Genomic DNA, 12,837 nt, shown 5'->3' with positions numbered 1-12,837 from the left:
GGTGAAGGTTGGACATCCCCATTCCACCCTCGTAGACATCCCGCTGACAGACCCGAAGCGCCAATCGCGGATGGGACCCGTGCCACAAAAACTGTTGTACCGCTGCATCCATGTCGGCGAACCACCGTCTGGGTACATGATGATGAGGGAAGTTTTGAAGTAAGTAAAGGAACCGGGGGAGTACCATCATCTTATAAAGTGCAATGCGCCCGAGGGTATTGAGCGGAAGGGATCTCCATTTTTGGATTTCCTCCCTGACCCGCCTGACCAGAGGCTTGACGTTCAAAGCCCATGCCAACTCCGGCAACAGAGCTATATGGATCCCCAAGTACCGGAAGCTGTTTTGTTTAATAGGAATGCTGTGCTGCCAGTCATAACAATCCCTAGAGTGGTTGAGCGGGATCAATAAAGATTTACTAGGATTAACCACTAGACCTGGCACCTCTGCGAACAGCCCCAGAAGCTGCATCACCCTGGGACCACTGCTGGCCAGGTTAGCCAGGTACAAAAAGACATCATCCTTATACAACGCTATACGCTCCTCCCTCCTGGTGGGGCACGACTGTCCCTCAACCAGGGGTTCCTAACTAATTAGTTTCACCAGCAGCTCCATCGCCAGACCGAAGAGGATCGGGGACAACCTTGGCAGGTCCACCTGCGAATGGGGAACCGATCCGAGAGCGCCCCATTAATTTGCACCCGGGCTGACGGTGTAGAATAGAGGAGGCCCACTAAGTCATGGAACCGCGGCCCGAGCCCCATCCTCGCAAGGACACAGCGTAGGTACGACCAATCTACTGTGTCGAATGCCTTTTCAAAGTCCACCAACAGAAACGACCGTGGAGGGGTAAGGAGAGTCCTGTGGGCCAGAGCTACGTGCAGGCGCCTAATACAGTGACGGGTACTCCTGACAGGCATGAAACCGCACTGATCCTGGTGAACCAATGCGGGCAGCACCCTTTTCAATCTCCGGGCCAGTACTGTGAAGAAAATCTTGAGCTCCGTATTAAGGAGCGGTAAGCTGAGCAGTCCCGCGAGGGGGCCTAGTCTTTGGGATCACCACGATAGTGGTCTCATCCAAGTCCGAAGGGAAGCCTCTTGTATATTCAGCTTCCACATACATTGCCAGAAGGTGGGGGGCCAACGTATCCCGGAACTTTGTGTAAAACTCAGCGGGGAACCCATCCGGACCGAGTGTCTTCCCCGTCACCAGCTCCGACATTGCTGCCTCAACCTCCTCTAGGCTGAGGGGCTTGTCAAGCTCACGCCTCTCCACATCGGAAACAGTGGGGAGGGTCACTTCCATCAACAATGGGGCCTCAATCTCAGCAAGAGGTGTGGGCCGTACCTCGTAGAGTCTCTGGTAATAGACAGCAAAGCTCTGCGCAGTCGCCCTCGGGGTCCGCGATTCATCGACGATCTCTGGGACCACCCTGTCCACCATCGGTCTGGTGGCGATCCAGTGCAGGAGCTTGCCGTTCTTGTCCCCCCTACCCGTACACACGGGCTACGGAGGCTCGCCACATATGTTTCGCAGTCTCAAGCGTTACATGCTTGATCTCCTCCCGGACCTGGACCAACTGCCGCACCACCCCCGTCCCCGCTGAGCTGTCAATTTGGCCTTCCAGGTGCACCGCCCGCACCTCAAGTACCGATATTTTATGGTTACGTGCACTCTCTCTTGCTCGGAGGAGCTGCCTGGCGTGCCCCCTAACTGTGGCCTTACAGGCCCCCAAGGGATACCCAGTGACGCCACGGATCCCAGGTTATGCTTATAAAATTCGGAGAGCCGGTCGCCCAATTCCTGGGCATACTCGCCGTCCTGCAGACACCAGGCGTTGAGTCGCCACATCGGTCGACTTCCAGGGCTCCCTCCATCCAGATGAAGGAGGAGTGGTGCATGATGCGATACCCCATGCGGAAGGATCTCCACTCCCTTAAATCGGGGTACGTCGAGGGCGTGTGCTAGAAAGAGATCAATTCCCATGTGAGTGTGGTGCGCCGCCGACGTATGTGTATAGTGCCGCAAAAGGGGGTGCCAAACCCGCCACACATCGCAAAGGCCCATACCGTCCATCCATCTTCGCAAACCGGACGCCCCCACTCTGCGACTCGAGGACGGGGGCCCTGTGACATCAACCTCAGGGTCCACAACGGAGTTAAAATCCCCTCAGAGCACGGTCAGACCCGGGGGAAGTCCTGCCACCACCTCCCCAAGGGACACAAAATACTGCTCTCGCACCCCCGGAGGGGCGTAAACACTCAGGAGATTAATCGGGTACCCTCCAAGCAGACCGGACTCCACTACGTATCGCCCCTTCGGGTCAGTCCTGGAATCCGCTACCACCACCGGCTAGGAACGGTGCAGCAAGATCACCACTCCTCTCGAGCCCCTGGAAAATCCGGCATGATAGATCTATCATACCCCCCCCACATGAGCACCGGGCACCTAGTACCCAACAGATGGGTTTCCTGGAACATAACCACGGATGGCGTGGACCTGCGGATAGAGAAAAACACTGCGGACTGTTTAATTTTATCTAAGAGCCCATTCACGTTCCATGAGAGGACCCGTTTAGAGTGTTCCAGCCTAGATACTTGTGTGATAGCTTCCCGTGTAGTGCCCATACCTTAGCCTCCCTTTGTGACGAGTGGACCAAACATAGAAAAACATAATACGCGCCCAACCGTGGGCAACAATTTATGAACAGTCCCACCTTGCCCCCCAACTGCCCCCCACCCCATACTTCCAAGCCCGAAGCATCTGGCGCCCAAAACTATAAATACAGAGTGTCAATCGTAAGCGTGGAGTGGTGGACCCCTCCTGCATGTCGGTGAATTGCAATACGACCCTCTGCCGCCCCAAGTCCATTGTCGTACAAACATCGACGCCCAGACTCTCTCCGCCGGCGCGGGGCCCCAAGAGATCAGCCACAGGAAATCCGAGGGGACTGGCTGAGGAGCTCGCCCTTCTGGGCCAGCACCTGCCCCTCGCTGCCAAGGACCTCCGGCGTCGCCTCATTCACAGGCTGGTTCAGGCCCGCCCGCCCGGTCGTCTTCTGTCGACCCTCCACGCGGGCTGCTCCGCCTCCTCCTGTGGGACCGGATCCGCCTGCCCCCCCCCGTTGGGGGCCCTGGGGGAGGCACCGGGATCAGGCGCCCGCCTCTCCCCATTCGACCCGGAGGAGATCTTCCGGGCCATCCGGTGCTCCTCCGTAAGCCGGTCCCAAGCCGCCTCCGGGGACTCAAAGAAGAAGGATTTTCCATTGTGGAGAACCTTGAGATGACTGGGGAAAAGGAGCATATAGGTCAACTGCATCACCCGGAGCTTCTGTTTGACCCCTTCATAGGATCGCCTCCTGGCCTGCACCTCCCGGGTATAGTCAGGGAATATGAGGATCTTATGATTGTCCCAGTGAAGGTCCGGCTGCGCCCTCGCCTCTCTGAGGATGACGTCTCGATCCCTGAAGTTGAGGAACCGCGCAAACATTGGTCTCCGGGGACTGCCCGGCGGGGGCCGGGGCGCCAGTGCCCTGTGCCCACGTTCAATGGTGAACCAGGGGGAGAGTTTCTGGGCAGGGACCCATGACTTTATCCAACTCTCCAAGAAGTCAACTGCGTGCTCTACCTCTGTGTCTTCGGGAAAGCCCTCAAAACGCAGGTTATTGCGTCTGGCTCGATTTTCCGCGTCTTCCGCTCTGTGATGCAGCTCACTAGTACGCTTTTGCAACTGCGCAACCTTGACTTTAAGATCTGCCATCTCGTCTATGGCCTGGGAAATGCGGTCTTCCACCTCCTTGATACGACCCACTGTGGTTTGCAGATCTTGCCGCAGCAGGCCCGCGTCCTCGCGCACCTCTCTGACTTTGGTCTTGACCGCCAACTGCGAGGATTGGATGGCCTGTAGGCCCGTCGTCTCGGGGGTCGTGGTGCCCACCTCCAACGAGGGTGTCTGTTTGGCAAAGTGGTCAATACGCTGCTGGGATGCCAGAGGCTGCTTACTTGCTTTGTCCTTCCCCATCGCCGTCTCCAGGTCAGTGGCTGTTAAACATGCCGAACTCTATCCAAGACCCCGAGACGGGGCCACTAGGCCTCCACCGAGTCAGACTCGACTCACCGGGGGCCACAAAAGATGTTCGCCCGGCCTAAGGCGGCCCACCCCTGGGAGCCAGGGGACCACTCTGGGTCGGTCCGGGCTGCCGCGGCCCTCACGGGGGCCTACTCCTCCCCCCACCCCTCAGGCGTCATGCAGCCCCCAACCCTGGCCCGGCCCCCGTCCACACTCCGGGGGAGAGAGGGTAAGGAGGTGGAAGGGGGAGGAGGGGAGGCCCAGGCACCCCCCAGGACCGCCGCCATCTCTCTCTGCCGCATGGGGGACGCCCGGGAGCAGGCACTGTCCTCCGCGCCCCTCCCTCAGGCCGCTGTACACAAGGAGCCCCCCACTCCTTGGGGGGCCACCGGCCCAAGTTATTGGGCGCGGCCGCCAGGCCCAGTGAACCGATCGGAGGGGCCTGACCATACACGTGGCACGGGCCGCAGCCCCTCTGCCTCCGGATCCCTTACTCCTTGGTCGCGGCGCGGACCGCCTCCCGCTGCCCGGGCAGATCTTCTCGACGCCTCCCCTGGCCGGAGGAGGCAAGTATCAGCTGCTGGGTTGGCAATTGCCGCACCCCGCTGACACGGGACACCGCACGAAGGTGCCTCCGCTCTGCCCGAAGGCCACCGTCCCCCCGGCAGGAGCGCTGCGATCCCCTGGGCCTCCCCGGCAGGCCCCGGGCCGCGAGGCCGGACACCCACCTGGGCCCCCGCAAAGGGCTCCGGCCTGCCGCTCGCCCCCGCTGCTCCTCCGACTCACGGAGAGCCGGTCAGGGCCCAAAAACGTCTCGGGCGGCTGGCCAAACAGGGCGGATGACAGAGGGGTCCGGAGCACTCCTAGAGTGCGTCCGCCATTTTGACGCCCTTAGCCACGCCTCCACCGTCTCGTACTTTTACGAGCATGTTTGTAATCATTTTGGTCTCTTACTACTCCTAGTAATAGGGTGACCGTAATCACGTTCCATATTCATACTGATTAATAAGAAAGACTATCAGTATTAACTTATTTACATTTGGTCCCCCATTTGGAGCAGCACTACTCTTCTCTTCCATTGATTATTTTCCAATACCACCATGTGTGTTTCTTTTGGCAACATTACTCTTCAAACTGTGATCCTTTACTCCACACAATGATGTGTATTAGCTAACAGTTAAGTCTATTACGTACACAATGATGTGCTATAAGGGGTGCAGTGCCTTTATATACACTCATCCACAAACGGGCAGAGTCATAACATGCAGTACCGTTGTTCATGGGATATTTCTGACTCAGCCGCCTGCGCAGCAAAAACTGGCAGGTATTTATGGGATTAAGTAGGTTTGGATGTTTGGGCACTGTCCCTTGACAAAGTAAGCACTTTATGATGATTGCAAAATATGGGGACCTTTTGTTACAAAGACCACCATTACTAACTTGTTGGCTGCTGATACTTACGTTGTGATCATTATTATTCCAGTGTGTGACTACAGGGTCCACCTGTCTCTAAATACCATGTGGGGGCGAGGGGAGGTCACATAGGCCCTCATTCTGACCTTGGCGGTCTTTTCGCAAGACCGCCGAGTTACCGCCGCGGTGAAGACCGCCGACCGCGGTGGTATGCCGCTGTGCGCATTCTGACCGCTGGGAGCGTTCCGCCGGAAAACCGCCAGCAGCCACACTGGCGGACGGCGGGAAAGTGGAGACTGGTCAACCTCCACCGCCACGCCAGCAGAACACCGCCCACAGAATTACGACCCACATTTCTGTGTGGCGGTCTTCTGTTGGCGGTCTTCTGTTGGCGGTCACCTCCCCATGGCTCCCGTCGCCTCCCGGAGGACCAACGCACAAGGTAAGTTGACCGTCCGTGAGGGGAGGGGGTGGGGGGGAGTTGTGTGATGTGGGCGTGCATGGGGGTGTGCGTTTGAGTGTGTAGAGGGGGTGTGTGAGTGCGTGTATGCGGGCGGGGGGTGCTGCTGTGTCTATGGGTAATGTGTGCTGTTCGGCAGGTGCGCATGTCTGCATGTATGTGTGCGGGTATGTGTCCCCGTTGTGTATGTGTGTGTAGGGGGTGTGTATATGTGCATGTTGGGGGTGTGTGCATGTCGGGGTGCATGTATGTGCATGTCGGGGTGGGGGTGGGGAGGGGGTTCGTACCACCTCTGGGGGGTGGCAGGGGGGTGGAGGGTGTGGGGGGAGGACTCGGGTGGGTAGTGGGGGGTGGGGGAGACCCCTATCAGTGCCAGGGAAGGAATTCCCTGGCCCCGATAGTGCCTACCGCCATGGTTCGCACGGCGGTTCCCGCCCGCAAGAAACCGCGGCGGTAGGCAGGGTCATAATACCCTTGGCGGTCTTGGGACGACCGCCGGGCCGGAGTGCGCAAACTCCAGCCCGGCGGTCATGACCGCCGTGGCGGTCGGAGTGGAGAAGTGGCGGTCGGTCGCGGCGGGGACCGCCGCGGTCAGAATGCCATTTTTAATACCGCCGGTCTGTTCGCGGTCCGACCGCCGTCTCTCCGCCGACCGCCAGGGTCAGAATGAGGGCCATAGTGCCTTAAGATGAGGAATGACGTGCTTGATCAATGTGTGAGTGATAATCATGCTCATGCTCACTATTGTCTTTATAAGAATGGGATAGCCCTCATAGCTCGTATTCACAATACGCACTGTACACCTTTGGGTGATTAAGTTGCATGCTGTCTTGTTTCCTCATTAAATAGTGCACTGTGCTGAATAAAAGTGGCTGTAACATGTAGATCTGATCTTATATGCAAGGGATCACTAACTGTCCCTATCAGCATCATCTTTGTTTTTAATTTTGTTTGGGGACTCTGAATTATATTAAATTGTGAAGAGGGGACTCGAGACACCTTTAAATTTGAGCTCAGATCCTACTACCAATAATAGCCAAAATAAGAGTTCCCTTTATCTGCAGGTTGAGCCCACCCAGACATAATAGGCTTGTAGGAGAGGATGCAACGACGAAGCATGCTACCAGGTAGTTCTAGTGCGTGAGAGTCCTTTTAATAAACTAAAAGGGTTCCCTTTCTTTTAGGATTGGGATGAGACATTAGTCTCAACAACTAGTGTATTCTGTTGATATTGATTGTTTTGGAACATCTGGAAGAGTAGTGAACTCACTCAAACTACTTCCATCTCCCTCCTTTTTCAATACTATATAAACCCAGTGCAGAGAGGGGCCTCCCATTGGGGATTTAGGAAGGACTCTCACAGTGTCCCACTTCACAGTTTGCTGCCTGTTCTGCCCCCTTTTTGGCCTAAGACAGTTTGGGCCCATTACGAGTCTGGAGGTCAGTAAACCAACAGACTCGTGGATGGTGGTTGGACCGCTACCATTGTGGCTGTCAGAGCGCCATATTTTAACAATGGCAGTCATTCGCGGTGGGACCGCCAGCACCAGCAGGATCAGAGATCCCGGCGGTCTGGTAGTTGCGGCAGTCCTAATCCACCAGGGCAGTGCTACTCACAGCACTGCCCTGGGGATTACGACCTTGTTCTCTGCCAGCCATTTCATGATGGTAGCACCTTGAAAAGGCTGCCGGAGAACAGGTGCAGTGGGTCCCAGGGGTCCCCTGAACTGCCCATGCATTTGGCATGGGCAGTGCAGAGGTCTCCCCGGCCAGCACCCTCACAATGTTCACTGTCTGTTTTGTGGATAGTGATCATTGCGAGAGTGCTACACTCTACAGCATTGCCGCCGGCTCAGTTACGAGCCAGGGGAAATGCTATAGGCTGTTTACCGCTAGGCCAGCAGAAACCAATGTTTCCACTATGGCGGCAACCTCCCTGTCGGGAGTTCGGCGGACAATCTAAACCGTCCGCTGAACTCGTAATAAGGCCCTTAGTGTCTAGAGCAAGAGGATTAGGGAGGGTGCAAGTAAATGAAACTGTTTTTTTAAATAGAATTTTCCTGCAAAGTATTCTTTTTTAAAAACTTTCTGTGGATTGGGAAGGCATTGCTTTTCTTCAGTACCAAAATTAAATTCATAACGGACCCCTTGTGGCCATTATTTTTTTAAAATATTTTTTTTTTATTGAATTGAGTGTAAAATCACCAAACAAGGCTGGTCTTGCATTGACATGGATAGAAACGACAATAGTATCTCAGCATATATCACCAAGAAATATTCTCTTGTCTCTCATCCGCCGCGTGGATAAAAGCTGGATACATCATGAGCAATCAGGTTGTAACATAACATTGCATTATGGAAGGAAAAAACACAGAATAAGTCTGGTCACACATCGAGAAATGTAATTACAATGTAAATACAATATCACAGTATTTGTCATTAAGGAGCATTACCACCACCCTCGCCCGTTGCATGAGCTTTAGGTACATGAAATCTCATAGTATTGGACGTTGACATTTCTCCAGTGCTCCTCGTGGCCATTCTTAAGAATCACACTTCATTGATTTTACTTCCAAGTGGACCTTCTGATTTTAAAAAAAAAATATGATTAATTCTTCCCTAGATCCCCACATAAAAGTTTTTTCTTCATGTTTGTGGTGATATATTGAATTGCTTAAGGAACTTTAATTTATCTAATTCTTAAGTGAAATGTTACTTTGGTATTGCTGTTATGAACAACTTCCAGTTTTCTCTAACGAATACCTGGATGGGTGTGGCCAGCTAACAATGGTAAGCTTGTGACTCCTCACAGAAACTTGACCTAGATTTTTGTAACCTGTGGGTGCTCATGAATGAGGAGGTACCTTTCCTACAATTTATCATTCTGGTTTCACACAAGGATGATTTGTTAAAATGTGATCGACTGTACCTAAATGTATCTGGAAGAGTAAATCTACTACAAAATGTGCCTCTCTTTCTGAGGACTTAAATTTGAAATTCTTCAACTCTTCTAACTTTTCCACTCTGAAATGGCTGAGCATATTTATTGATATGAACTTTTAGCCAGACTTGAACGCAGACTTACTATTAACGGTTATATACGTTCTCTATAGAAGATTATTTGAGAATATACAAGGTCTGTATTGGGAATGCAGGTATTAAATATCAACTATGCAAGGGTTACCAAGAGGAACCTACGTACTCCACTACAGGAAGTCTGTGTTCTGACTATATTTTCTGATTTAAATGTAGTAATTAAACTTGAAAGCAGAAGCTCCAAACTAGGATATGTTTCCTGTTTATAAAATAATTATATCACATGAAGCATAGGATCATAAATTGTATTCCATCAGATATCTTTAATTGGAGCCATTTTTAGAACGTTGACAATAGTCCTTCAAATGAATGGTTTAACCAAAATGTGATGTTTAATTGTTTTCAACAGAATATATTTTTTCTAAACCACAGAACCAACGATCTATGGAAGGGATTAATTAAATGGAATAAACGAATTGTTAATTATTTTTTTTACCGGCAAGACTGAAGGTGCATTATCTTACTTCATGTCATCTTTAGTTAGGACAAAAATGGATTGCAGGAATTAATAGGAATGCATCCTGTTCATGTTTCCGATGGTCCTCACTGATACTTTAAAATGCGTTATTACCTAAAGGTCTATGTCAGAATGTGGAGATTGTGCTCACACTTAAAAAATAATGTTTCATTCATATTTTGGGATGTTTAGATATTAGTCACTTAAAAAGAATATTGTCAAAGAAGGATACATTATAAATGGAATAAGAATGATTGATTGTACCCCTTAGAGGTTTAATAAAAAAATGGATAGATCTTTTCTTTCATGACATTCCACAGTGGCTTAATAGAGGAGGCCCACCCCTACTTTAAAATCAATTATTTTCATTGTAAAATGTAGCGGAACCCCCAAACCAAAGAACAGATGGGGCTACATAGCTATAATAGAGTGTTTGTCACACACGGCATTGATGTGTTTTTCTATTTTCTGAGTAAGCTTGCATTTGTATCTGCGTTATTTGTAGTGCTTAAACCTGCAAGTAGCCAAGTCATCTTTTTAGTTCTGGCTTGACAGAAAAGCTTTCAGCGTGATCTGTTCTTTGAAGTATACATAAAGTGTGCTTTTGCTCTGCCCAGGTAGAGATTTCTCTCTCACCTAACTCTGGTGTGTTGTATTTTTTGGTGAATTTCATAGTTTTGTGCACTGTTAGCAACGTGCAGACTGTGGATTTACTTTGAATTTACATGGCACACTGAAATAGTGCTATTGCATTTAAAACAAATTTCCTATGTCTTGTTTAATTGTGTTTCCCTTGTTGATGTTAACTAGGCCTCAATTTAGGCTTAGACAGCTTGTTAAAAATGAATGTCTCCTCCGGCATGTGCACATTTAATTATTTCTGCAGCACGCAGTCACGCAGAATTATGTTTGTTTATTTCTGTTGATGTTGTTCTTGATGAAAACTGTCCAGCATGGTCACAATATTGTTTCTTTTCCGAAGGACATTCAGTTAGCTCACTGTATTGTATTCATTCATAATAGTTTGCTGTAGTTCACTTAACTAGGATGTAATGCCACATCCGGATGGCATTAGCATAGAGTGAGCAGAATAAATATTCATGTTGTAGGATAGTGCTTAGATGCTAATGCAATATGACAGTGCCTCAAGCTGTGTTCTGATTTGTTGAGAATGTAACTGTTTTTCACACCATGATGATTCTGCAGAATTTTTGATTTCCAATTAAAGAAAATTGTATACAAACCCTTGATTTTGGGTTGAGCCTAAACTTACTTGATGAGGGATGATCAATGTTACTGAGGATGATGTCTGTTTTCCTAATGGTGTTGCTGCTCACTAGGAACTTAGAATTGTTCTGATTTGCACATTTCTCAGTAATTCTTTGTTCTGAGAGCCTTTATGGCCTAGATCTCATGCATTTGCATTTGTTGTTTCTATATTTTGATATTGTATGAGGTACCTTTTCTCAGGACACATTGCCTCATGAAATAGAGGTTAACACCGTCTCTAATTTATTAACCAGAGGATACATTTTTGATATAATAGCTTGAGGAGTACAAATTTAGTGGTTCCGCCATACCTACAGGTGTATCATTCAACCATCTACAGACTGCTTACAGAGCACTTTTTGAGAAACCATTTACATCCACACAGTACACTGAACCATCACGTCAAATTATTTATCTTATACATTCAAAGCAATCTATTTTTGTTTTAATATTTCCTCATGTAGCATCTAGTGGCAGACAGAAGTGCATTGTGCTTTGTTTGACACCATACACTACTTTCAGGATGCTGTTTGCATCCCCATTTTCCTTCACTTCTTCCAGCACATACTACCCTCATATTACCTGCTATCACGAGACAGTACACTGCAATCCGTAAGACACTGACTGCATCTCTTCCTGAGAATACTGTCTATTGCCTCATTCCGCAAAGCTGTACACTAGCCCAGAACGCTGGCCTGCATTCACTTTTCCCAGGACTCATCACCCTCCAAAACAATGCCTGCTCCCTCGGCAGACAAACCAGTAGGTATGACTTCATGTGGTAATGGATAGAAGCACAGTCATTAATGCACAGTCATTACATGCAGTAGCACATCACATTAAAGCCCTATCCAATGGTGTTACTAATGCTTGTTTTTCAAGTTCAGATTCAGATTTGCCTGTAGTTGTGGCTAAGTAGATTTCTTGGGTGAAGTCTTCAGAAGCAACTGGTTGTGTGAAATCTAAAATTAGCGTCATCATAATGAACCTCTTGTGTGCACTAATGTACGAGATGGTATCTGTTAAAAATGTGTTGGTTTCTTCAGTGAGTTTATACTGACAAACTATTCGGTAAGTCGTCTACCAAAAAAAAAGACTTAATTTGCCTTTTTTTTTTTCTCTCCCTAGGGTGTCTTGGTTAAAGCATGCCATTCAACAGAAAAACAGATCTTTGTCGCACCTCAACCAGGTAATCAACTTGAGCTGTGCCATGCTAACGAACGAGAGTCCCCAGCAGCAATTTGGATGCACTGTTACTGTAGCGTGGAGCTGTCTGTTATTGGAAGACTCTCTGATGATCACTTGCCGCCTTCAAAATTTGACAGATTACAGCCTAGACCGAGGGTGGACTCTTTGTGTTCATGTATCCACCAGCTACTCTAATTCCAGCCCAGATTTTCACAGTTCAGCCGCTATCTATAATTTTATGATCAACAGACTTCTTCCAGGAAGCCATACAGATGTGACGTTTCCTCATCATCGTGGTCGAAATGGTTGCCTAGAGGTGCCTGTCGTTGTCTCCTGTATGCTCTTTTACAGCCTTGCCGAAGTACTTGGGGAGTACTTGGTTTTGCCGTATTCCCCAGATGCTCAGTCTTCCCCACCCATGGATCTTCTGGATAGAGAAGGTGTATGTTTACCTTTGAAGGAACATGTCATTGATATGCTGCAATGCCTTCAAATACAAAGCGGCACAGATCAGAGTATCACATCTTCAACACCACAGAGCAGGACCGTGACACTTGATGCTGTGGAATTTTTTTTTAGATCATCCATGAAGCAGCCTGAGAAGCCTTTTCTGTCTGGGTCTCGAAAGCACCTACTAGAAACTGAGGTCATGGAAGAAATCACCCATATTTCACCTTTGGTGGTATCCATTCAACTGTCGGTAGATCTTCTGAAAAAGGCTTTAAAAGACTTCTCTGCAGGTATGTAATATAAAGTAAGGCCCTGCTTATTTATCTTGCATGAATTATGAATGTAAAGAACCTAGGGCCAGATGTACGAAAAAACCAAATTGCGATTTGCAATTTGCGAGTCTCTGCGACTCGCAAATTGCAAGTCGCAATTTGG

The 12,837-nt window shown here is 49.6% G+C and overlaps 1 protein-coding gene across 4 annotated transcripts in view; it reads left to right on the top strand.

Moving 5' to 3' along the window:
* FAAP100 (FA core complex associated protein 100) overlaps nt 1-12,837 on the top strand; it is a 333,418-nt gene that overhangs the window by 196,154 nt on the left and 124,427 nt on the right. For all 4 annotated transcript variants that reach the window (XM_069199774.1, XM_069199775.1, XM_069199776.1 and 1 more), the window contains one exon: nt 11,893-12,692. In XM_069199774.1, the coding sequence (XP_069055875.1) occupies nt 11,893-12,692 (800 nt within the window). The remainder of the gene's footprint in view (nt 1-11,892; nt 12,693-12,837) is intronic.

This window comes from Pleurodeles waltl, chromosome 7 (assembly GCF_031143425.1).
Source record: "Pleurodeles waltl isolate 20211129_DDA chromosome 7, aPleWal1.hap1.20221129, whole genome shotgun sequence".
Taxonomy (NCBI): Eukaryota; Metazoa; Chordata; class Amphibia; order Caudata; family Salamandridae; genus Pleurodeles; species Pleurodeles waltl.
The sequence above is the reverse complement of the archived record's forward strand: the minus strand, read 5'-3'. Positions and strand labels throughout refer to the sequence as shown.